At 48.7% G+C, this 27,719-nt stretch overlaps 1 protein-coding gene across 2 annotated transcripts in view; it reads left to right on the top strand.

The window, feature by feature from the left end:
• LOC137417012 (major facilitator superfamily domain-containing protein 6) overlaps positions 1-27,719 on the top strand; it is a 168,836-nt gene that overhangs the window by 65,449 nt on the left and 75,668 nt on the right. For both annotated transcript variants that reach the window (XM_078786091.1, XM_078786092.1), the window contains one exon: positions 6,907-7,081. In XM_078786091.1, coding sequence (XP_078642217.1) covers positions 6,907-7,081 — 175 coding nt within the window. The remainder of the gene's footprint in view (positions 1-6,906; positions 7,082-27,719) is intronic.

Below are 27,719 nucleotides of genomic sequence, written 5' to 3'. Positions count from 1 at the left end.
ACTTCGCCGGGGCCCTGGATGACTTCGCCGGGGCCCTGGATGACTTTGCCGGGGCCCTGGATGACTTTGCCGGGGCCCTGGATGACTTTGCCCGGGCCCTGGATGACTTCGCCGGGGCCCTGGATGACTTCGCCGGGGCCCTGGATGACTTCGCTGGGCAATGGGTGACTTCGCCGGGGCACTGGATGACTTCCCTTGAGAGCTGGATGACTTCGCTTGGGCGCTGGATGACACCTGGTGTGTTCCAGGAAGTTCCTCCCCCAAATGTCAACCGTCGTATTTATTTGATATCAAGTCCCGTGTTGTCTGCTTGCTGTGTCTCGATGCGAGTACATGATTTGTGTGCACCTGGATGGGTTTGAGGGTAGAAGAGTTGCAGCTGAAACCCGAATCCTATTCAGGTTCCTCCTGATGACTCCATCTTTGCTCTTTACTTATTTTGGTTCCTTCTGATGACTCCAATGCCGTATTTGGCCTTCCGTTTGATTACAGATCTTCAGCTAGTGTCAGTAACTGTAAAAATAAAGATGTATGAGCAATGTACAATCTTACTATAATTCAGAAAATGTCCATCTGTCTGTCTGTCTGTCTGTCCGTCCGTCCGTCCGAAGGTACCGCAAAAACGGCTGAACCGATCGCAACGATATTTTTGGGTGGGTAATCCTGGGATCTCCTGGAGTAAAATAGGCTATTGTAGCGGCTACCGCTGGGTTTTCACAATCGCCTTGCACCTATCAAGGACGCGGAGCGATCACCATGCCGGGCCCGTCCAGGACGCCCGGGCAGGCCCGCGCTCAACTTGCCAGGCCTCGGTCGGGACGCCCGGGCATGCCCGGGCATGCCCGGGCAGGCTCGCCCTCAACTTGCCAGGCTGCAGCCAGGATGCTGGGCCACGCCCCCTCTCGCCTTTCCTGGGCAAACGCTCCGGGATAATATGTATATATATTGCTGCCCGATAAACGGGCTTTTCAGAGTGCCTGAGTGTTTGGTTTGATTAAAGCAACTCGGATGAATTCCAGCTTTTTGTCGCGTCCATTCTTCCGATCGACGTGGGAGCCCCAGCTCCTTCATTGGTGACCTACCGACATGGACACGGCAGTCGCCCTTAAACTGCCTACCTTCTGGGAGGCTCACGCGGTGGTTTGGTTCACACAGGCGGATTCCCTGTTCGCCCTGCGAGGCATCACGGCCGACGACACCCGCTTCCACCATGTGGTAGCAGCGCTCGGTTCGGCCACCGCGGCCCACGCCCTGAGCCTCCTCGAGAGCCCGCCAGCCGCTGACAAATACGGCGCGATTAAGAAGCTTCTCCTCGACGCTTTCGCCCTCCCATCGGCGGAACGCGCACGGCGCCTGCTCGACCTGCCCGAGCTCGGCGACACGCGCTCTTCCGAGCGAATGGACTACATGCTTTCACTGCTCGGCGAGCACTCTCCGGCATTCCTGTTCCGGGAGCTGTTCCTCCGTCAGCTGCCTAACCCGGTACGCCTCGCCCTGGCAAGCACGGCGATCACAGATCCCCGGGCCCTTGCCAGAGAAGCCAACAAGATCTCCGCCGCAGGACAGCGCATCGCAGCGGCGACATGGGACCCACCGCCGTCCGACGCAACACCCGTGGCGCCCGAGCACCCGGCACGGTCGACGACCGAACTGCCGACGCAATTGGCGGCTGCTACACCGAGCCGACCACCTCCAGCACGACGACCAGGACCTCCACCTGACCAAGCGTGGTGTTACTATCATGCCAGGTTCGGACAGAAGGCCCGGACATGCCAACCCCCGTGCACCTTCGGCAGGCCGGGAAACGGCCGGGCCGGCGTTCATTACCATCCATGAGCGCCGGCCACACGGGCAACTTACTGTTCATCACGGATAAAGCGTCCGGACGGCGCTTCCTGTGCGACACCGGCGCCCAACTGAGCGTCATACCCGCCTCTGACCAGGACAGGCAATCCGCGGTTTGCGGCCCCTCCTTGGTTGCGGCCAACGGATCGACCATCCGCACCTTCGGCCCGCGCAACGTCACCCTCTGCTTCGGCGGCCAACGCTTTGCTTGGACGTTTGTAACCGCAAACGTGCCCATGGCTCTGCTAGGCGCCGACTTCCTCTGCGCACACGGACTGCTGGTGGACGTCCAACGGCGTCGTTTAATCAACGCCGAAACCTTCAGCTCCCTGGTATGCACATTGAGCAGCTCCGCGCCGACCGAGCTGGCATGCGCCGTCCCGGCGGCGAACGAGTTTGCTCGCCTGCTCACGGAGTTCCCGGCCCTCACGCGGCCAACGTTTTCGGCCGTCGCAGTACGGCATGGGATCGAGCACCACATACCAACCACGGGCCCGCTGGTCTACGCCAGGGCCCACCGCCTCGACCCAGCCAAGCTCGCCGTGGCGAAGGCCGAATTCGACGCGTTGGAGCACCTCGGCATCGTGCGGCGCTCCGATAGCGCGTGGGCCACGCCACTGCACATCGTGCCAAAGCCGGGGGATGGATGGCGCCCGTGTGTCGACTACCGCCGTCTCAATGACGCTACCACCCCCGACAGGTACCCGATCCCGCATATCCAAGACTTCTCCGCCCATCTGGCGGGACGGGTCATTTTTTCGAAAATTGATCTCATACAGGGATATCACCAGGTACCTGTCAGGGCGGCCGACGTCCCTAAAACGGCAGTCATCACGCCGTTCGGCTTATTCGAATTCTTGCGGATGCCGTTTGGTCTCAAGAACGCGGCTCAGGCATTCCAGCGCTTGATGGACGGCGTGCTGCGTGACCTGCCGTTCCTTTTCGTTTACCTGGACGACATCCTCGTCGCCACCACGACCCTGGCCGAGCACCTCCTCCACCTCCGAACACTGTTTGGGCGCCTCAGCGAGCACGGCCTCATGGTCAACCCGGCCAAATGCCACTTCGGCACGACGGCCGTTGATTTTTTGGGCCACCACATCACCAAGAACGGGGCCGTGCCGCTGCAAACCAAGGTCGAGGCCATCACCACGTTCCCGCGTCCCCGCACCATAAAGGCCCTGCAGGAATTCCTGGGAATGGTGAATTTTTATCACCGCTTCGTGCCCCGCGCTGCTCAACTCATGCGGCCCCTCTACTAAGCCCTCTGGGGCAAGCCGGCCAAGCACGACATCGCCTGGTCCGCAGCAATGGATGCGGCCTTCCAAAGCTCAAAGCGGGCCCTCGCCGACGCAACACTGCTCGCTCACCCGGTGCTCAAAGCTCCCATCGCCCTCACCACGGATGCCTCCGACTACGCAGTGGGCGCCGTACATGAGCAATGGGTGAACGGGGTTTGGCAGCCACTCGCTTTTTTCAGCCGGCAGCTCCGGCCGAACGAGCTCAAATACAGCACGTTTGACCGGGAGCTCCTCGGTCTACACCTGGCCGTCCGCCATTTCCGCCACCTCCTGGAGGGCCGACCTTTCACGGCGTTCGTCGACGACAAGCCGTTGGTTTACGCCATGGCCAAGGTCACGGAGCCGTGGTCGGCCCGCCAACAGCGCCACCTCTCCGCCGTGTCGGAGTTTACCACGGACATCCGGCACGTCGCCGGCAAAAACAACGCCGTGGCCGACTCTCTTTCCCGGGCCAGCGTGAACGCGGTCCACCTGGGCGTGGACTTTGCGCTTATGGCGGCGGACCAAACCACCGACACCACGGTGCAAGCCCTCCGGGCGGCGGACATGGGCCTCCGCCTGGCCGACATCCCCTTCGCGGACACTGTCCTGCTCTGCGACGTCTCCCAAGGCCAGCCTCGCCCCATCGTGCCCGTCACCTGGCAACGCCGCATCTTCGCCTCCCTCCACGGCCTTTCCCACCCGGGCCGGAAAGCTTCCCAGAAGCTGGTGTCGGCGCGATTCGTCTGGCACGGCCTTCGTCGGGACGTCCGCGATTGGACCAGCACCTGCACGGCCTGCCAATGGGCCAAGGTCCACCGACACACCCAGGCCCCGCTGGCACCTTTCACAGTGCCCGAACGACGTTTCGACCACGTCAACGTGGATCTGGTGGGCCCCCTCCCCCCGTCACGGGGGTTCACACACCTGCTCAGCATGGTGGACAGGACCACCAGGTGGCCGGAGGCCGTTCCCCTCGTCTCCACCACCACCGCCGACGTGGCGCAGGCTTTCATCGCCACCTGGGTCGCCCGCTTCGGCGCACCGGCGGACATCTCGTCAGACCGCGGAACACAGTTCACCTCCGAGCTGTGGGGCGCGGTCGCCCGCAACCTGGGGGTCAAGCTCCACCGTACTACGGCCTACCACCCCCAAGCAAACGGGTTGTGCGAGCGATTCCACCGCTCCATGAAGGCCGTGCTCATGGCCGGCCTTCAAGACGGCGGTTGGGCCGACCGGCTGCCGTGGGTCCTTTTGGGCCTCCGCACGGCCCCCAAGGAGGACCTCCAGGCATCCACCGCCGAGCTTGTCTATGGCCAGGCGCTACGCGTCCCGGGCGAATTCGTGCCCGACGCTACCAGTCCCTGGTCCGCAGCTCACCAGCGCTCGGACCTCCAGGAGGCCGCCCGACGGTTTGCCCCCGTGCCAACATCCCACCACGGTGACCCCCAGTCCTACGTCCCCCCAGCACTTCGCACAGCGGAGTATGTTTTTGTGCGTCACGACGCACATCGGGGGCCACTCCGGCCGCCATACGACGGGCCCTTCCGGGTGCTGCGACGGGACGACAAGTCGTTCGTCATCGACATCGGCGGCAGGTCGGACCGGATTGCGGTGGACCGCCTCAAGCCGGCGCACGTGGACGTCGACCACCCACCACGGGTGGCCCTTCCACCGCGGCGAGGCCGCCCCCCATCCACGGTGCCCCCCACTCGACCGCCCACCACCACACCGGACCCCCTCCCACGACCCGCCAGGGGTCGCTTCGGCCGGGTCATCAGGACCCCCCTCAAATTGACCCTGCCAGTGCAAGTCGATTCTGGGGGGACGTGTGTAGCGGCTACTGCTGGGTTTTCACAATCGCCTTGCACCTATCAAGGACGCGGAGCGATCACCATGCCGGGCTCGTCCAGGACGCCCGGGCAGGCTCGCCCTCAACTTGCCAGGCCGCAGCCAGGACGCTGGGCCACGCCCCCTCTCGCCTTTCCTGGGCAAACGCTCCGGGATAATATGTATATATATTGCTGCCCGATAAACGGGCTTTTCAGAGTGCCTGAGTGTTTGGTTTGATTAAAGCAACTCGGATGAATTCCAGCTTTTTGTTGCGTCCATTCTTCCGATCGACATGGGAGCCCCAGCTCCTTCACTATAATGTTTTTCCAAGTTCAGCTTTGGCCTCCAGCATTTTCAGGTTTGGACTCCCGCATCACGTTATTTTCCTGGGTGCCGCACAAACGGCTGCACCGATCGGCTGCACCAATCGGCTGCACCGATCGGTTGCACCGATCAGCTGCACCGATCGGACTCAGTGACCTCGGACAAAGACCTTTTATAAGGACATGGGTTGAATCCCTGCTTGAGAGAATGCCGAACCCCCTCCCCGCCATCACGGTCGTCTCTCCAACTTACAATCCCACGAGATATGCGGAAAGGACGACCCAAAACCAATTATTTTCTTTTTGATTCGTATATAAACATCATTAAAAGTAAATAATGACCTCGGCCAAAGGTCAAACGACGTGAGTTTAATCTCTACATGAGAGAATTCCACGTAGCTATTTGGGCGGTGTATAAGCTAACAGATCGCTGTCTCCATCGATCTTGCCAAGGCCGTAACACCTATCGGCTCAAAATCCTTTTAACTGTTGACTTGGTAGTTTTTACAATGAAGGAAACACGTATCGGGAGTACATATGACAGCTATTGTGAATGTGATAGCTCTGAGGTGTCTTTCGCTTCGCATCGCAGTGACGGCGAGCACCAACATGGCGGTTGTAATATTAAAATCTGGCTTCAAGCCCCCTCACCACCCAAAGGCTTCAACCAGACATATTAACATGCTCCTCCCCCTTCATTCCCGTTCTTCAAAGCAAAGCGGTAAAAATTGTTGTATCGCCATTATATATTACGAGCAACGGTACCCGCCCTAAGGGCAGAGCTTCAATTGGGAGGCACGATTTATATAAACATCCGTTAAATATCACACGCAAATCATCAAAATCTAAACAGTATTTTTAGAATTTCAATTAAAAAAACCACATCACTATTCATATCCATAAATATTATTCCATTGCTTTTATTGAAATTCTACAAATACTGGTTAAATTTTGATGATTTGCATGTGATATGATATGATGGATGTTTATATAAATTGTTTAAAATTTTAAAAAAGCCTTCAATTTCTGATATTTTGCCTTTTCATTTGGGCCTCCCAATTGAAGCCCCGCCCGTAGGGCGGGTACCGTTGCTCGTAATATATAATGGCGATACAACAACCATTTGTTTTCGAACGGGTACGTTTTTCATGGAAGTCCTTCACGAACTTGCTGTCCATGTCTGACGTGCGACTGAAGGTGCTACAGGAATGTGGAATTTATTGGTTTCTTACTTTAGCATTCGCCATATCTGCATTGCCTGTTTGCTTCTGGCCTCCCACCCGTGCGTAGCTAGGGTATCTCACTAGTTCTTTAAATCCACAAATGATCCTGTACACACCTGTCTGAACCCATCAATATAGTGACTCCCAAATGCGCGATATATTCCACACTTTTATTTAACTTCATCTGAACTTTGTTTGTTTGTCCCGTTTCAAATCTTTGAGCCGTTCGTTTTCTAGGTTCTATATGTCCTAGAGAGCTGAAATTTGGTCCACTGTCCTCTTTTCTGGTGCAGTTTCATCTATCAAAATTTAATTTTTTTAAAAAAGGTTTTAAACTTTTTTACAAAAATAAAAGTGTGTAGCCCTAAAACATGTTTTTTCCTTTACTTATTTTTCTTTTAGATTCGACCAACCAGTACATCCAGGGAGGCTACGAGCCGTCTGATCATGCGAGACCACATTCGCAAGGCCTGCCCTGTGTTACCGTGCTCATTGGGGTTTACGAGCGTATCGGAGGCCTGCCCGTCATGGGAATTGTTAACCAGCCCTTTGTGCACTATGACAGTGAGAGCAGCAGGTGATTGCACTCATTCACCGGTGGTTTCTCGAGTGAAACGTCTCATGCACTTTCACATTGTTACCCTCGCCAGAGGACAGGGTATTGCATTTGAGTCGATTTGTTTGTTTATCTGTCTGTCTGTTTGTTTGTTTGTTTTTCCGCATATAATAAATATGATTTTCTCTGCAACCGTTGGTCCGTTTAACAGGAATTTTTCACCATAGGTGCAACTCCACATGTAGAATGTTTTATTGATAATTATGATGTCATCGGTCACGTGGTATGGCCGCCATCTTGGAAAACCCGAAAAATGTTGCCCCTCTATATCTCCGAAAGCACAGCATAGAAAAAAAATTGAGACATGGCTCATTATAAAAAAAACGCTCCAGAGGAATAAAATATGTTAATGAAGATGTCATAAGTGCCTCCATTATGACGTCATAATTTGACAAGTACAAAACTTCATCGATCAAGATGAAATGTATTGAGCGTCATCTAGGGATAAATTTGTGGAGAAAAAATAATAATGATGACGTCATCGGTCACGTGGTTCGGCCTCCATATTTGTTTTAACACAAAAGCCTTAAAAACCACTGAAAACACGTCCTTGCGAGGGTTTGCAATCTCTGATTGCTCTTTCTAGTTGCTTTTGAAGATTACATCATCACACCAAGTTTGCCGAGTACTTTGGAGCATTCTACGTTAAGGATTTATAACCCTAACTCATTCGCAATAGAAAGGTGTGCAGGTGTAGGCAAGGTAAATGAAAACAGAAATATTATTAGACAGGTGATGCAGAGATTTCTAGGAGTATTGTTATGTGCTCCTCCCCAAACCCCGGTCTCGGTGTACCTCCGAGCCCCGAGAGGAGTCACAGCAGAAAGATGTGTTAATCTGTGTGTCAAAGATCAATGGTGAAACCACACCAATTGTTACCAACAAACAAATATTGTATTAAGGTCACACAAGAATAACAGTACAATAATAATATTAATCAATTGTACAACCAATATATCATTCCTATGATGGTACCATCAGTTTCGTACAATATAACTCACTGTGCTCCAAGTGAGCGAAAAGAACATTCCCAATGTCTCTGTCCCAGCTTCAAACCAAAGTCGATCCACGCTCCAGTGATCGTCAGAACGATGTTGTATCGAGACCAGAATCACGCTCTGTTGACAGTCACACTGCCAAAGATCGGCAAAAGTGTCCTCAAGAGGCGGCTGGGAAATAACACCTTCTGGTATGGACGTTCAACGGCTCCCAATCGGCGAACCGCAAATGCACACTCAAAATCCACGTTACACACACACACACACCAGGTTAACGTCTGGATGCGTTTAAATGGTTGAAGCGAGGGGAAAAACCTGGAGCGATGTGAAATCAGGCGCAAGGTAAAATGGCCAACAGTCCGTTCTCGAGACGTAACGGCACTCTAATGATTCTCTTCGGAATCAACCACAAAACCTGTCACGCAGGTTTATCTGTCACAGCGATAACAACTCTGTCGCAGGAATCCCTTTCCCAGGAAACCCCAAAGTTCGCTAGTGACCTCCAAACAGCTCGTCTCCTTCTCCGACCTCACTCGCTCCGCCTCTTTCTCCTGTCCTTCTTTTTCCTCTTCTTCTTCGTCCGGTTCCCGATCCGGTTTCCAGTTTCTTTTTAAAACACTAGCTTTTTTTTACCTTTTGAAAACAGTAATCTCTATTTCACTTAAATGATAACAATTAATAGTACATGGAACCAAAAATGTTTACAGTGGATGAGAACCACAACAACTGAAGTGACGAATCCGTAACAGTATTGATGAAGTACTTAGAGATAGCTTAATGATGTAAATGGTTCTTATTACCTCCACCACCAAAGGTGGATGGAGGTTATGTTTTCACGCCTGTCTCTCTGTTTGTTTGTGAATAAGATATCTCAAAAAGTTGTTGACGGATTTAGACAAAATTTGGCAGCGATGTAGCATATTTGACAAGGACAAAATGATTAGATTTTGGTGAAGATCTGGATCTGACTCATAGAATTTTTAAAGTGATTATTCATCATTGGGATATTGGGCCAAAAACGATACATAGCATGATATCTCAAAAAGTTGTGGACAGATTTGGACGAAACTTGCTGGAAAGGTTGTGTGTGTGACAAGTGTTACGGATTTATGTGAATTTATGTGAATTACTATTCAGGTCTTTGCTTATCAATGTGTAGTCGATTAAAGGTTGTTGTGATTAAAGGGTCAGGAGCCCTTCTGGGAAAAAGGAGACCGGAAACGGAAGAAGAAAAGACACGAGGTCCTGGAGAAGCGACGATCTTCTTCCTCTTCCTCGCCGAGCTCCGGCGAGAGTTGGTATCGATATTGAGCAGCGTGGAGGACGCTGCGTTTGAAAGCCCGTCTGACAAAAGGAGTTACCTGCGCGGGGGAATTACCCCTTGACACATCAAGTTGCCGTGGGTTCGTGCACGAAACCAAGCGTCCGGCACAGTTCGCCTCACCGTCTACAAGGACGCGTATGGGTCGCACCTTGGGCCTCGCGCGCGTTGCAAGCCACGCTTGGTTTTGCCCCGTTGCTTGGCAAGGAGGTGTGCGCTGCAGCAGCTGTCCCCGGTACGAGACGTGCACGTTTGGAGCACGTCCGCCCGGGGTTCGTTCCACCGCCCGTGTGCGGAGAAGAGAGACATTGTGAGGGACAGTGGCCCAAGTGGTCGTGAGTGGGGACAGGGGGGGACACATATGTAAGATGGCCATCTTAGTGATTGATTGTTGATTGTTGATTGTTGTTGATTCCTTGGGGGAATATATTATTGATTACTCCGGATCCTTGGTGTGGGGTTTCTTATTGACTGGAATTCATATTGATTGCGTTACGAAAGCGTATAAATCATATATCTTTCTGGCGGGGTGCCTCCCACGGTCCGGGGGTCACCGAGACCAGGTAGTTACCGGGAGGACCACGTAACACAAGGACTAATCGATTCGATTTTGGTGAATATCTGATTATGGATTCGGACATGAGAATTATTTAATTTTTTTAGTGATTCTTCACCATTCAGTGATTGGGCTAAAACCAACATACAGCAGGATATCTCAAAAAGTTATGGACGGATTTGGACGAAACTTGCTGGACCGGTTGTGTGTGTGATAAGGACGAATCGATTCAATTTTGGGGAAGATGCAGATCCGGATCCGGCTAGTAGAATTTTAAAGTGATTCTTCACCATTGACAGAGATCGGGCCAGAAACGATACATAGCAGGATATCTCAAAAAGTTGTGGACGAATGATTTTGATTAAATGTGATTTTGTGTTGTGGTTCTCTGGTCTACTCTGGTTTCATGAAGGCTAACCCCCGCTCTTGCAGGGAAAATGGCCTTAAAATTCCTGTTGTTGTTGTGTTGTACTCTGGTTTCATGAAGCAAAAGCTTTGTTTAAAAAGCTTCAAAAGCTTTAACATTCATCAAAGGATGCCCAGCCTAACATCCACCATGAATGGCACACACATTTATGCCTCTCTCTGCATGAAAAACACCTGGATGAGAGTTATATTGTCTTCCTTATAATAAATGTATATCAAACACACCGACACACACGTTTTTGTTTCTCACAGGTGGTCTGGAAATGTGTTCTGGGGAATCTGCTGCAATGGTGAGCAAGCCAGCTCTCTCAGTCCACCGGAGGCTACATCTGCTGGCGAAACATTCTCACTGGTGTTGAGCAGCAGTGAGAATCGAGCCTTCAAATCCACACTGGAAGAAGCATTCGGACCCAATAACATTTACCTGGCGGCCGGCGCCGGCTACAAAGAGCTGTGCGTGGCCAAAGGTCTGGCTTCTGTGTTTGTGTCATCGGAAGACGGCGGTACTTACATGTGGGACAGTTGTGGTCCACACGCGCTGCTCAGGGCTCTCGGCGGAGGCATCGTGCAGTTGAAATCTTGCTTGGAGGAGTATCGTCACAAAGGTCCTACGGCTTTAACCTCAATACCACAGATCCGTTATCACAAGCCTTTGCTGAGGCGCGAAGGGGCCCAGAAGTGGGCCAACGAAGGTGGGTTGGTGGCCTACTCCTCTGACAAAAGTCTTTGTGCTGTTATTGAGGCCCTAGCACAAGCTTGTGGACCTCAGGATACCACTACTGACAAACTTTAGTTCTATATCGAAGTATTCGCAGGTATTCACCATTTGTCTTGACGCTCGCAGAAAAGACAAAGTAGACAATTTGAAGTGAAATGTATGGACTTTTTACGGAAACATTTATTCGTCAGACAATTGAAACAATCGTTCACTTTGATACAAGCATAAAAATTGGTATGTAAGGTTTCTTTGAGACCCTTTTTCAGAAAAAAAAACGTTAACCATCTGAAATTCCAAGATGGCGGCCATTTTACAAGATGGCCACCTTTGAGGGTACCAAAGTGTGCTTTAGCCTTTGATTGTAAATTATACTAGTACCCTACTGCAAAGCCGCAATGAGCCGGCGAAGCCAAAGCCTCTTGCCACTATTTTACCCATCACTATGGCATAAGTAGGTTAGGTAGTTGGTAGTAGGTAGGTGTAGTAGGTACTGTACCTGGTAAGACTTGGTAAAAGAGAAGAGCAGACAGTCCTCCCCAATACCTACATACAATAAATGTCACAAGAAGCTTAAGGAAGTAACTATACGATGTGCTAGCTTAGGGCCTATTTTAAGAAATTTTAACTGGGCTTAATATACGTTTTCACAGTATGTGTGTAGTCTTCTAACTCTAGTCGCTGTCAGGACTGGTTCTCTCCGGGCACTGCGGCTTCCTCCACCAGAAGAAGTAAGCTTGCAGTAAGATCAGTGCCGACAGATCAGACGATAGCGCCGTTTCAACGGCAATGTGTGACTGTTGTTAATCAAACCGAGCTTTCTTTCTTTATGTAAACCGCTTATACCGGAAGGTGCAGGACATCATCCTAAATCAGACAAACCTACTGAGCATGGGAGCATGGGATTGTAGCCTAATTCGGCTTTTTAGATCTACCACTAAAGAAGAGAAAAATTTCGAAAATGCTCCAGAGTCACGCATGTTGTCGTGAAGGGTGCACTAACCGGAAGTTACGTAGTTCCGCGGGCACCTATTGAACTTTTTCGCAATTTTTTTCTGCATACTTCCGCATCCGCAAGATGGCAGCCTCCATGGAGCGATTTGGTGCGTCAAAGCTTCCAAATTCTCAAAGGATCCAGCAAAATCTGGCTTTTCAACATAAGATTGTGAATCAAAAAAAGACGGGTGAAACAAACTCCTATTGAACTTTTTCAAATTTGTTATGCATACTTCCGCATCCGCAAGATGGCGGCCTCCATGGAGCGATTTGGTGCGTCAAAGCTTCGAAATTCTCAAGCCAAGGGATCCAGCATAATGGTTTTTCAACATAAGATTGTGAATCAAAAAAAGACGGGTGAAACAAACTCCTATTGAACTTTTTCAAATTTGTTATGCATACTTCCGCATCCGCAAGATGGCGGCCGACATGGAGCGATTTGGTGCGTCAAAGCTTCGAAATTCTCAAGCCAAGGGATCCAGCATAATGGTTTTTCAACATAAGATTGTGAATCAAAAAAAGACGGGTGAAACAAACTCCTATTGAACTTTTTCAAATTTGTTATGCATACTTCCGCATCCGCAAGATGGCGACCTCCATGGAGCGATTTGGTGCGTCAAAGCTTCGAAATTCTCAAGCCAAGGGATCCAGCATAATGGTTTTTCAACATAAAATTGTGAATCAAAAAAAGACGGGTGAAACAAACTCCTATTGAACTTTTTCAAATTTGTTATGCATACTTCTGCATCCGCAAGATGGCGACCTCCATGGAGCGATTTGGTGCGTCAAAGCTTCGAAATTCTCAAGCCAAGGGATCCAGCATAATGGTTTTTCAACATAAGATTGTGAATCAAAAAAAGACGGGTGAAACAAACACCTATTGAACTTTTTCAAATTTGTTATGCATACTTCCGCATCCGCAAGATGGCGGCCTCCATGGAGCGATTTGGTGCGTCAAAGCTTCGAAATTCTCAAGCCAAGGGATCCAGCATAATGGTTTTTCAACATAAGATTGTGAATCAAAAAAAGACGGGTGAAACAAACTCCTATTGAACTTTTTCAAATTTGTTATGCATACTTCCGCATCCGCAAGATGGCGGCCTCCATGGAGCGATTTGGTGCGTCAAAGCTTCGAAATTCTCAAGCCAAGGGATCCAGCATAATGGTTTTTCAACATAAGATTGTGAATCAAAAAAAGACGGGTGAAACAAACTCCTATTGAACTTTTTCAAATTTGTTATGCATACTTCCGCATCCGCAAGATGGCGGCCTCCATGGAGCGATTTGGTGCGTCAAAGCTTCGAAATTCTCAAGCCAAGGGATCCAGCATAATCTGGTTTTTCAACATAAGATTGTGAATCAAAAAAAGACGGGTGAAACAAACTCCTATTGAACTTTTTCAAATTTGTTATGCATACTTCCGCATCCGCAAGATGGCGGCCTCCATGGAGCGATTTGGTGCGTCAAAGCTTCAAAATTCTCAAGCCAAGGGATCCAGCATAATGGTTTTTCAACATAAGATTGTGAATCAAAAAAAGACGGGTGAAACAAACTCCTATTGAACTTTTTCAAATTTGTTATGCATACTTCCGCATCCGCAAGATGGCGGCCTCCATGGAGCGATTTGGTGCGTCAAAGCTTCGAAATTCTCAAGCCAAGGGATCCAGCATAATGGTTTTTCAACATAAGATTGTGAATCAAAAAAAGACGGGTGAAACAAACTCCTATTGAACTTTTTCAAATTTGTTATGCATACTTCCGCATCCGCAAGATGGCGGCCTCCATGGAGCGATTTGGTGCGTCAAAGCTTCGAAATTCTCAAGCCAAGGGATCCAGCATAATCTGGTTTTTCAACATAATGGCTATGCGTTCATTCACAACACCGGCTTCGCCGGCTCTAAGATGTTTTCTGATGTTGTGAGTGCCGTTATAATATCTTCAGCTACAAAAGCTCTTCGTCACATACTTTAGTTGGTCAGGATTCTAATATGGTACTTGGTTGTTTTTTAATTGGACGCTCATGACATCTTTGAGCTCTGAGTTCGTGTCTAGGATTTTCATGTTCTCTAGCTTGAGATACTTTTTGCTTCTTTTAAATAATTTCACATAAAATGACAGAGGAAAACTACATTATCTCAAACCCAGACTCATATTTCATGTCACAACTTTATGGGATGAAGACGTAGCTTGATGATGATGTTGAGCAGTGGACCAACTAATCGCTACACATGCAGCTACACAGAGCCGTGCATGCTAAACCAAAACGCCATCTTTGTATCAAGGTAAACTTGGTGTTTGTACGATGATTTGAACGATTCGGCCAAAATATGCAGTTATCTGCTGAGCTATGATGGAATTTTGGTTTCGGGATGAAAATGTAAATCTGCTCATTATGCAAATCTTCAAAAATCTTTCCCTATTGGGAACTTGACCATTAAAGTTGTTTTGCAAAAGAGCTTCAGAAGAAATTGCATTTCCAAATGTTCTGTGCAGGGAATATCGAAAACTATCTAGTTTGACCTTTGGAGTTTGAATTTTTACAAAAATCATTAACTTCTCTTGAACAAAAGCAACCTGTGCAAGGCCTTGTCGTCATTACATGGGAAAAGGAACTTTGGAAAGCTTGCTGGAAAACAGTTATCATGGGGAAAAAAAAAGATCCGTCCACCACGCCTTGCCTGGTATTGTGTTTGTTGGCGAACTGTCAAGTTTACAAGCTGCCATTCTGATGTTTCTCAGAGCACTTCGGCCTTGTGAGGGAGTATAAAGCCGGCTGTCTTGTCTGCATTTACGTTGTGGATGTTAAGGATCTTAAACGGTGTTCTATAAAAGAATAGTTAATTGTGTGCCAGTAACCCTGAGCAAGCTCCATGTTTGTGTTAATAATGTAGTTAGCATTAGTTGTGAGACAGATGTGCTGGGGAGTCGATGTGACAAAGACACAGAGGAGCAAATGGCATTTGATGATGGGATTGATCATCTACTCTTTACAGAGCTTTAGTGATGCTGAAGCTTTTTCTTGGCACAGGTTGTGCTGGTTGGTTTGCCATTGCCTTCTCAGCAATCAGTCTGGGCAGAAATTGGTAATCGAGGCAGGATAACTTCTACATCTAGGAGTTAGGAGTTAGTTTGGAGTTTACTTCTAGGAGTTAGGGCTAGGAGTTAAGGGAAGGAGTTAGGGCTAGGAGTTAGGGATCTTTGTTTCTTTCACATTTCTTTCTACTTTTTCACATTTCTCCTTATTCATTCCAATTCTTGCTTGTTCTTTCTTTCTCTCTTTCTTCATCTCTCTGTCCAATGAGAAGTGAATTATTGCAGAGATTTTTCTGGAAGGTGCACTTGGCTGCACCTGGATGGGTTTGAGTGTTGAGGAGCAGCAGCTGAAACCCGAATCCTATCCCGGTTCCTCCTGATGACTCCATCTTTGCCCTTTGCTTATTCGGGATCCTTCTGATGACTCCAATGTAGTATTTGGTTTTCCATTTAATTACCTACTCCACACGAAGGACCATTTTAATGTTTGCCAAAGGATGCTAGCGGACGGGACGCCCAACCTAACGTCCATCATGAACGATGGACGGCACCAACATTGATGCCTCTTCATGCAGGCAAAACACCAGGATTCGAGTTTCGAGCAGGATCAAAATTCGAACCCAGGACCGGCAGGTGAGTGTGCGTACATCGAGGCTATCCTACCAGCCCAAATGGCCTGCACCTGGGCCTTAATGACCTTGTGATACCTTCTGATTGCCACCATACATTATCGTTGGAAAAGTTGCCAATGTCATCAGCAACATCCTTAATGCCCCTATAACCAAAGCTTGCATTCATTATGGTAATGGATGTCTTAGGATAGTTATTGAAAACTGCTTGGCTTGTCCTGCTCGAGTTCCCATCTGATCCCCTGGCTCATGGTGCAGGGAACCCAGGTTCAAATCACGTATACCATGTGTGCTTCATGATAAGCCATCTTGATGTCTATTAATGTCTTTGTCCTACATGTGATACAAATACAAGCTCCTGCACGGGCTGTGGGTCATTAATATATATATATATATATATATACCATTTTAAAAGTTTGTCTGTACATACTTTATTGTTTTTTTTATGTGAAAATGCATATTTATTATCATATATATATATATACATATACAGTACATATATCACGTGTACGCTACTGGTGTTGGTATTTCACGTCGTCTGATCATGAGGTTGCTTGCTTAAAGCTCGAATTGACCAACACAGAGCACGACGCAAAGTCTTTATTTTCTGTGTTATTATTTGTCTCCATAATGTGTTTCTGTGTAATGCAATTAAAGGTATTTAATCTATTACTTGTATCGTGCATTTGATTGCCCTTTGCATTGCCCTTTCCACTCTCTTCTGCCCCCACCTCCTCTCTGAGACCTCTGAGTATTTTAACACCAAGGTCCTTCCAATCGCTGATCTCAGGTTGAGGACGTTTTCACTCCATGAAGAGGTTCACTGGACTTGATAAAGGGAGAGGAGTGGGTGTAAGAGAGGGATTGGGAGGGAGGGGGAAGGTCTGGAGAGGTAGGGTCAAGAGAGGGAGGGAGAGGGGATAGAAGAAGGAGGAGGAGAGAGGGAAGCCTCACCGGATGTTGCCACACTGTAGTCAAAATTGAACCGATTCTCACCAATTTTGTTTTCCGAGGGCCTTTATCCATCTCAACGACGATGAAAGCAGAAATTGAATTGGAGTTAAAATGAGTCTGTGAGGTGAGGAGAACATTTGGAGCCATCACAACAACAATGACAAAAAGAGAGAATGACGCGGCTCCCGAATGCCGAACATTGTCATTGAAGGTTGTAAGTTAGTCAAAATGAATCGGATTTTCACCATAATTGTTGTAGTCGAGTGTACAACAGCTCCCTCCACCACCAAAACCGAAATCAAATTGAAGTTAAAATAAACCTGCCAGAGGCTGCTCGAAGTGTTGAAGGAAAAATGATGAGAATGATCATCACCATGTCCCACGTTGAATCCTTAAGGTATTAGGCTTCGGGTTGGTGAAGAAATGTTCATAAACAAGGTCAGTAACTATGATTCTCGGCATTAGTGACGAATACAAGCACGGGTAAACGGCGCCGGGAGTAACCACGACTCACCTTCTTTGTGTTAGGGTCAGTGTGGAAATTCACAGTAGCACAGGTAAACGGCGGAACTAACTACGACTCTCGTTTTGGGTTATATTTGGTTATATTTTTTTGGGTTATATTTTTTGGGTTATATACTTTTAATAGTATTAGTGAAGTTTTGGGTTAGTATTAGGTTTTGGTTTAGTGCAGAAATTCACAGACGCATGGGTAAATGGCGGGTGTAAGTACGCTTCTTAAGGTAGTAGAGTTAGTGAAGAAAGGCAAATGCCCTCCCTGTCCTCCTCTTAGCCCACCCTCCCCCCTCTTAGTCCTCCCTCCCCCTCCTCTTAGCCCACCCTCCCCTCCTCTTAGCCCACCCTCCCCTCCTCTTAGCCCACCCTCCCCTCCTCTTAGCCCTGCTCTTAGCCCTCCGTCCTCCCCTCTTAGCCCTCCCTCCTCCCCTCTTAGCCCTGCCTCCACCCCCTCTTAGTCCTCCCTCCCCCTCTTAGTCCTGCCTCCTCTCCTCTTAGCCCTCCCTCCCCCCTTAGCCCTTCCTCCCCCCTTAGCCCTCCCCCCCTCTTAGTCCTCCCTCCCTCTCCTCTTAGCCCACCCTTCCCTCCTCTTTGCCCTCCTCCTTCCCCTCTTAGTCCTCTCTCCTCCCCTCTTAGCCCTCCCTCCCCCCTCTTAGCCCTCTCTCCCTCCTCTTAGCCCTCTCTCCCCCCTCTTAGCCCTCTCCCGTCCACAAATATACCGACGTCCCTCTTTCTCTACTGTTGTGCTTGTGTGCTTCCCTCTCTCCCCATCTTTGTGCTTCCCTCTTTCCCCATCTTGTCTCCACCTCCCTTTATTACCCTGCGCTCGCGAAGCGAAAAGCGGGGTTAAGGCATTCAGTTACCTACGTGTCTGTATTTCAGTAAAGTAAAGTGTGCCGTGTCAGCATTTTAAAAATTGAAACGTGGCTCATTGTAAATAACTCCATATGGGGAATAGGTGTTGTTAACGATGACGTCATTGGCGCCATAATTATGACGTCATAATTCGACAGGGACAACACTTAGTCTGATCAGTTTGAAATTGATTGAACATGATCTATGCAACAATTATTTAGAGAATATAAATTTATGATGTCATCGCTCACGTGGTCTGGCAGCCATATTGGATCAAAAAAAAGGAACGTTCAAAAATAGAAGAGTTGGCCCACGCCAAGTTGACTGCGCAGGGTAAGTATTCCATGAACACCATCTAGTTGCTTTATGTGTCCGTTTATGTTTTTTGTGTTTTATGTGCTAGCTCTTACACGAGCCTCGATCTTGTATACAAATATATATATATATATATGTGTGTGTGTGCATAATAAATAAAGAAGATATAAGCACACCTGACAGTCGGTGGAGGATTCAGACTTTGGCACGCTTATGAGGCTGCACCTGCTAATAAAGTGTTCCAACCGGTAATTTTTGACGGACTTTTAATAGTAAAACAATAAAACACAACGTATTTGGTCCGGGAAACTTAACTTTGATGAACTGAAAGGAGGAAGTGCCGATCTGACGTCTGCGTGCAGCAAGCAAACCCCCAAGCGGAAGGTTCGAACCATTTCGACCTTTCATTTGCAGTCAATGTCCTTTCATTTGGTAAATCCATTTGATTTATTCGTCACACAAAACAAGTCCTGGCGAGGATCTGTAATCCCTGATTGCTCTTTGTAGTTTTTCTATTGTGGTGGACCAGTCGCATCATTCCATTGGAGCAACCATTCCACGTGGAAGATTCCATTGAATCACTTCGATCCTTCATCATTGGCTCCGCTACCTGGCCGAGGAATGAAGTCGAGTCGATCGTTTTATGAAGACTGTTTGCTAAAGGAGGAAACGTCGTGGGAACACTACCCTCAAGTTGTACAACAAATTTAATTATTTACGACCACCCAGGTAAGGCTCCCTTGACGTTTGCACTAGTCTAGCTGGTATTGCTAGTTCCTTGGAGGTGTGCCACAAGGTGTGTGCCACGGGGCGTGCCAATTTTTCCGAGACCCAATACAGCGGCTCGTTCGCTCCGTCTTCACGTAAACGCCAAGAGATCGGCGCTTGGAGCGGACAACAGTGTGTACTAGCAGGTATGGATGACGTCGTTGTGAGGTTTGTTGTGAGGACGTCGGTCACCTGGTCGGGTAAACTCGAGTATTTAAAGAGGAGCACGACGACGGGTAAAGGTGTTTCAAAGCATACCTGCTGAGAATCTAAACCAAGCGGTGATTTATACAGTTGTCTTGTTATTCACAGCCACATGTGACAACAATCGATTTCACATCCAAAGGATGCATTGATTAACCTGGCAAAAAAATGGGATCATCGTTAACACTAAAGATTGAGTGTAAAGTACCGAAAACTCACTGGGAATCATAAATTTGTATCTAATGTTTGCGAAAGAAACAACACAAACGTAAAATCACCCTCAAAAAATGTTTGAATAAGGTGTGTGCAAAACTTGGGCGGCTCGTGGTTTCACCTGCACATTTTATTGGACGTCGTTTTAAGAGAATGTCAGATCGCTCAAAGGTGCAGTGTTTGCGGCAACACCTGGCAACTCAGGTATTCTTTGAAACTCAGGTCTCACGGTTGTGGAGTTACCCTTTCCCATACCAAAATGGGTGATGGTCGAGGTTTATGGTTGGATGACAAATACATCACCATCAGTGGCATTACAGCTCCTTCCGAAAGTATTCACACCCCTTGACCTTTTCACATTTTGTTGTTGCAACACGGATTAAATCGAGAGTTTTTGTCACTGATCTACACATAACACCCCATAATGTCAACGTGGATTTTCTTTAAAAGTGGAACTAATTTACATAATTATTCAGCGCCCTGAGTCAATACTTCCTAGAAACGCCGTTGTCAGCAATTACAGCTTCGAGTCTTCTTGGGAATGTCTGTATCAACTTTGCACATCTGGATTTGGGGAGTTTCTCCTATTATTCCTTGCATATTTCTTCAAGCTCTGTCAAGGTGGATGTGGAGCATCGGTGAACAGAAATCTTCAGTATTTCCACAGATTCTCAATGAGATTCAAGTCTGTCCTTTGGATGGGCCAAACAAGGAATTTTACGTTCTTGTTCTGAAGCCATTCCAGTGTTGCTTTGGCTGTATGGTTAGGATCATTGTCCTGTTGGAACGTAAATCTTTGCCGCACGCAAAGGCCCCGGTCACAGCAGGCCTGCGACCAGGTTACGACCTAGCCGCGACCGAAAATTTTGTGAATCGCGGGCAAATCGTAGAAAGAGCGCGCGACTGGTCGCAGAGGTCGTGGGTGATCGCCAGAGCAAAATCAGTCGCAGCAAGGTCGATGGTCATGTTCAAAACTTCTGACCTGCGATTCCAAATCGTAAGAGGTCGCAGACAGGTCTTAGATGGTCATACCACCAGTCGCGCATGGACGCACCACCAGTCGTGCATGATCGCGGGTCAAGTAGTCGCACGATTGGTCGTGCTACTGGTCCTGCCACCTGACGATTGGTGGTGCCACCTGTCGTACGACCTCACGATCGGTAGTGCGACCAGTCACGACCTGTCCCGACTGGTTGCACGACCTTACGATTGGTGGTACCACCAGTCTTTAGCTCGCAGACCAGTATATTTGGACCATTATACGATAATATTATATTGTATTATGTTATACCATTCGCGTGTGTTTGGCGTGTGTTTTGCTGTGCGTGTACAACAATGTTTTTGTCAGTGTTTAAGGGTTAGACGTGTGTTGACAAGACGCTCGCTAAACGACTTTAGTAAATTCGGTCCGATGTTTTGATTTAAATCGCTTAATTCTTAAACAAGGGCTGGCAGGTACACAAACTCGGCTCCAAGCTGTCTACCCTGGGTTCGAATCCCAACCAAGCTATAAAGTGGCATCATGGTAATCCATAGGCAGTGTGAATCATCATTTCCAGGATCGACGTTAAACGGGAATCCCGTCTGCTGGCGTTAGTTGGTCGACCCCACGCCACGGTCTCCTTCACGAAGAGTAGGCGAGCCATCACCGGCATCCTGAATAAAGTACAAATTCCTGTCCGAAATACTTCTGGGAATGCAATGGCAAACCACCAGTACAGTGTGACGATTGTCAAGAAACTGTTTCGGTAGGACGGAGTCTTTGTCATACAGTATGGAGTATGGGACTGTACATCAGAATCCTTTAACTTTAACACGATATAAATAAATATTTAATACAGCATGTCATTCTATTCTTCAACACGATCTTCTTCCTGTGACTTCTTCTTCATTAGCCCACCTTTCTTGAGGGGTCGGCTGGGGGAAGCTTGGGCTGAGTTTGTCACGAACCGGTTGGCCAGGCCTGACGTTCCACTAGTCAGGGCAAGGATTTGTAATTTGTTGAGGGTGCCTGCGATAGCTCGCCTACTCTTCGCGAAGGACACCTTGGGGTCTTTAACGTCCACAAACGAACGTCGGCAGACGGGACGTCCGTTTACCGTCAATCTGAGGGATCGTAAACACATTTATGACATTTTATAGCTGCGTCGGGAATCGAACTCACGACTGGCTGCGACTGGCTGCGATCGATCGTGCGAGCGGTCGCAGGTCGCCACGATTGATCGTGCGAGCGGTCGCAGGTCGCCACGATTGATCGTGCGAGCGGTCGCAGGTCGCCACAATTGATCGTCCGATCGGTCGCTGATCGCCACCACGAGTCGCACGATTACCTACGATTGATCTTGCGATCGACCTTCTCCAATCGTTGGTGATCGCACGACCACGCGTACCACCAATCGTACGATGACCTACCACCAGTCCCAAGAGCAATCGCAGTATGCGATCGCAAATGGAGATCGTAGCAAACATTGCCGATTGGTCGTACCTAGCCAAATTGCCACCAATCGCACGATCCAGAAAACGTACGATCCAGTGTGACTGAGGCTTAAGATCTTTTGCACTCTGAAGCAGGTTCTCCTCAAGGATTTGCCTGCATTTGGCTCCATTCATAGAACAATGGTTCCCTCTATCCTTACAAGTCTCCCAGTCCCTGCCACTGAAATGCATCCCCATAGCATGATGCTGCCACCACCATGCTTCACGGTAGGAATGGTGTTAGATGGGTAATGAGCTGTGCTATGTTTCCACCAGATGTAGCGCTTTGCATTCATGCCAAAGAGTTAAATTTTCATCTCATCAGACCACAGAATCTTTTGCCTCATACTCTCAGTCTTTCACGTGCGTTTTTACAAACTCCAAGCTTGCTACCATGTGCCTTTTTCTCAGGAGTGGCTTCCATCTGGCCACTCTCCCATGAAACCTACATTTGTGAAGTGCTGCAGAGACATTTCCTTCTGACAGGTTCTCCCATCGCAGCCAAGGAACTCTGTAGTTCTGTCAGTAATCATTGGGTTCTTGGTCACCTCCCAGACCAAGTTCCTTCTTGCCCGGTTGCTCAGTTTGGTCAGACGGCCAGCTCTAGGAAGAGTCTGGTTGTTCCATATTCTTTCCATTTCCTAATGATGGAGGACACTGTGCTCTTGGGAACTTTCAACACAATAAATTGTCTTGTACCCTTCTCCAGTTATATGCCTCCTCACAATTCTATCTCGGAGTTCTACGGAGGGCAGTTCCTTGAACTTCATGGTGGAGGTTCTGTTCAGACATGCACTGTCAACTGTGGGACCTTATATGGAAAGATGTGTTTCTTTCTAAATCGTGTACAATCAATTGAATTTGGCTGCAGGTGGACTCCAATGAAGTTGTGGAAACATCTCAAAGAGGATCAAAGGAAATTGGATAAACCTGAGCTCAATTTGAAGTGTCATAGCAAAGGGGTTTAATACTGATTAAACCCCTTGTATTATTTATTTTTATTTATTTAATATTTATTTATTTATTTATTTATTTATTATATTAATATATTTATTATATATTAATATATTTAATAATATGTATAATTTCATAATAATATATATTAATAATAATATATTAATAATATATTTATTATATATATAATTTATTTATTTAATACTTATTCAAGATATTTCAGCTTTTCATTTTTAATTATTTTCTAAAAATTTGTAAAAAAAAATTCCACATTCATATTATGGGGTATTATGTGTAGATCAGTGAAAAAAAATCTCAATTTCATCCATTTTTAATTCAGACTAACAACAAAATGTGAAAAGAGTCAAGGGAGTGAATACTTTCGAAAGGCACACACAGGGGGCCAAACCAGTTTTTTTTGGAAAATCAGACATGGCATGCTGTAAAATGTTGGCTGCCAAAAATCATATATATACGTATATATATATATATATTGTTACAGACGTGGCTTGGATGTTATTTACCGAGCGGTTTTATGGTATGACCACGTCTGCACAAGTTACCCGATTGTGCCCGAACGTTGACTAGTCGCGCGATGCTGGCTCAATAAGAAAAAGAAGACACCCGGCTGGATTACAATAACACAATACGACACCAAGGTTTCGATTCTCAAGACCTCCGGAGGAGATTATATTCGTACGGAAAGGTCAGATTACAGGGGCTAGAAGTATAATCACAGAAAGACAGGCACTTAGACACACTCTTATATTAACCCCGGACAGACGACAGACAAACGGGACAACGGCTGACTCACACGGGGGTTTGATGGCTAGGAAAGGCAGGTATCGATGGCTCCAGGTCCTCCTGGGCTCGGGGCAGGGTACAGTACGGTCCGGTCCGGTCCAAAGATGCGGGGAGGTATCGTCGCGCTGGGGGTGGCGGTGGCTTCTCTCTCCAAGCTGAGGCGCATCTGACGTCACATCCGGCGCGGGGCCGCGTATATCCGGCGGGGAGTGACACGCCCTCGGCTCGTTAGCTCCGCCCCAGATGGAATCGGCACGTTGCTTCTCATTGGGTGCGTGGGGGGGTTACTGGCTCCGCCCCTGACGAGGAGCTGACAGCCAGCCCCTTCGGGGTAACGCCGTGGAGCGCATGGTCATGGCGGGTAACCGAGCCGGTGTGAGGACGCACACTCCCCGCCCCTCTGTTGTTGTAGTCGTAGTGGTAGTTGTAATTGTTGTTGTAGTTGTTGTTGTAGTTGTTGTTATTGTTGTTGTTTGGGGAAGAAGATGGGAGGAGGTATGGGAAAGGTCCTAAACTCACTACTGATGCCATATAATCACATTCTGGTGCAACGAAGAGTCATAATTAATGGAAACGAGGCCTTAACTGACATAGATTAAGAATAACTAGGAAGATGTCCGAAAGTTGTCTACGTGTGGTGCGGTGGACCTGGGCACGACATTTAATGGGGGAATAAGGGGAAGGTCGGCTCTACTGATTGTTGTTTACATGCAATGGGACTAGGGAATGGGGGATTGGGGAAAGTTGGGGAGTATTGGAGAAAATAGGGGAATATTTACAAGCGGATATGGAGGCCAAATTCCATATTCGCAACATTGCACCCTTCTCTACCCTCGGGGCGTCCCGACCCGATAAATTTTTACCTACTTTAGTGTGGCACGCAATGTAGTTCCCTCTACTATTAACTCTACCCTGAGTGCGACAGTTTTACAGATATTCACAAATGAGTAAATATGTCCCCCTGCGACGTTGCACCCTTCTCCTCTCAGAAACACACCCACAGGATAACCGAATCCGGAAAGAATCCTCAAACTAAACATACAGCCGGTAGGGAGCATTATTTACAAGACTACGCTGCTATTTACACTACGATCCAGGACCTGTTTTTGGAGGAACACATGCAGATGTTATGCATAGAGAGAGCGCGCTTGCCAGCATCGATACACCAACCCACGAGTGCTCTGTGGCCGACGGCCTTTAATAACGTGCAGGCACCCTTCCCGAGCATCAACAGCACCACCCCACCACCAATCGGTGCAGTCACCATTGTTCATTGGAATAAAAATAAATTCGACAACCCCTAACCCTGCAGGTGTCTCTTGCTCTTCTTGTGGTGCACTTGGTGGTGTTAACTATTAGTGGTTCACCTGTATGGCATAGGTGCCACGTTGATCCATAGGTCCATCCCCGGGTGGTGCTTGGCCGCAAACGAACTGCGGTCCATTGTGGGTGGCCACAAACATTGCGGTCCATATGGTGTATCGATCCCGGCAGCAAACAGCGAAAGTGCAGGCCCACAACTGCGCAGCCAGCACCTCTCTCTCCTCTCTCTCTACCCCAAAGCCAGATCCTCGGAGGTGGGAGACAAAAGAAGAAACAAGTGAGTAAGGTGGTAAGGGCGCAAAAGTGCACGCAATGTAAGGTGATGCACACTGGGGGCACATGGGAACCAGGTGAGACAGGTACGTTCCTATCGTACGCCCCCCCCCCACCAGGTAACCTACATGGCCCCTCCCTTACCCCTTACTGTATCCACACAACACAACACTACCCATAAACATCTACTTTACAAATCAACAAACATCCCTACTGTCTTCCCCGTTCCTCCCATATACCAAATTCGTCTTCTCTCCCTCCTAACCAATCAAATTTGCCATTTTCAACTCTCATCAAAATTTGCCATCTCCAACTCAACATCAAAATTTGCCATCACCAATTCATCATCAGTCCCTCCTAGGGAGGGAGAGATGGAATCACCCCAATGTCTCATCCACGTCGTGATGCGTCTCACAAATCCAACAGCAATTCTCATTTCTGCAACACAAACAAAGAAAACACAGGTGTGGAGTCATCATCATCACCACAGGTAAGTGGCTGCGTATGGTGCGACAGGTTCTTCAATCCTAACTATTTCCTAAATGACTTTAACAACTTTACACTACCCGGGGTCTTTCTCCGGCCAAACCATTGGCCCTCTTACTCTATGGGTTCTAAAAACCAATTCCCATTGGCCAACCTGTGGTGCTTTTCAATTTGGGGTCTCACTCCCCCGATTCATCTCCCGGTGCCCTCGCACAATTTCTGGGCTGCGGCGTGTACCTCTCCCAGTGGGTCTACCCACCTGCACACCTCCACCACTGCAGTTGCCTCCGAGCTTACCTGCTCCTTACCCTAACCTAACTACCTGGGGAAGGCCCTCTGGCTCTCTCCCCACTCCGTGCCCTCTCTGGCACTGGGCTGCCCGATCCACACCCGGGATCCTCAGGCACCCACTCACAACTACCGGCTCCCAGAGCCCACCTGCGGCCTCACCTGGCCGACATCCTCACAGTGGTGGAGTGCCCAACCAACTACACACACTAACAGGCTACACGCCCAGCCATTTCCACAACACTAATGCACCCATTCACAACACCATTCTGCAACCGCACCACAAATGCCAATATCCAACCACAATTTACCTGCACCCTCTACCTAACACTTACACTACCCGCCCCGGGTACTCGTGAAAGGGGTCCACTCTTCCCCCATCCACACCTTCGCACCATGCACACCACTCCGTACCACTCACTCCAACTCTCTCCACACACCTGTACCTGCACACCTGTGCTCTCACACCTGGTGCCACCTGCACCCTTCTCTCCCCAAGCGCATTCGCGCTGATCCACAACACTCACTACTCATACACTGCTCCACACACCTGTCCAGTTGCACACCTGTGCAATCACACTTGTTCAATCCTCACACACACAGCATCATCTCAGCTAACTACTCCCTTCTGAAACTTGCGCTTCCCAGTCGTCCCTTTAACTATTGCGCTCCCTCGTCATTATAATCCACACTAATCTACCTGCGTCCCCACTACAGGTATCAGTCACTAACTAACCTTAACGTTACCTAAGGTCATCTTCTCTAGATCCCTACACACAATATCCTAACCCACCCGGGCTAGTTTTCACTGCCATACACCCCATAAGCTATTGCTCCTTTGCCCCCCCATGGGAAGGGTGGCAGGGATGCCACCCTCTCCCACCGGGCCTATCGCTCCTCAATCCCCCAGTCCTCTGGCACTAATAAGCCCCCCTTATTCAGAGGTACTGGGTCCCGCCTCGGCATCTAAAGCCGAGGCAATCCACGGGGGCGCCTGCTCGCCGGTGTAAGGTCTTATCCGGTCGGCGTGGACGATCCGAGGAAGGGCTCGTGGCCCCATTTTGATCTTAAAGACCACGTCACAGATTTGCGACAGGACGACTCCTGGGCCTTGCCAGGGGGAGGTGAGTTTTGGGCACCTTCCCTTCCGCCTCCGGGGATTAAAGAACCAAATCTTCATCCCCGGAGCGTATTGACTCCCCTGGCTCCGGTCGTCGTACCTGCGCTTCATCTTTTCCCCCGCCAGATGGAGTTGGCGGCGGGCGAAGGCATGAACTAGCTCCATGCCTTCCTCTAGGTGACGTGCGTACCCCTCCCTCGGCGGGTTAACCACTGTGTCTGGCACGGGACCGCATAGCAAGTCGGCGGGAGCCCGTAACTCCCGCCCATACATAAGCAACGCTGGACTGCATGCGGTGGCCCCGTGCTGGCTGGTTCGGTAGGCCATGAGCAAGTAAGGGAGATGTTCGTCCCAGTCATCCTGACGGGTGGTGGTGA

Source organism: Myxine glutinosa, chromosome 10 (assembly GCF_964187855.1).
Source record: "Myxine glutinosa chromosome 10, kmMyxGlut1.1, whole genome shotgun sequence".
In the NCBI taxonomy this organism is placed as follows: domain Eukaryota; kingdom Metazoa; phylum Chordata; class Myxini; order Myxiniformes; family Myxinidae; genus Myxine; species Myxine glutinosa.
The sequence above is the reverse complement of the archived record's forward strand: the minus strand, read 5'-3'. Positions and strand labels throughout refer to the sequence as shown.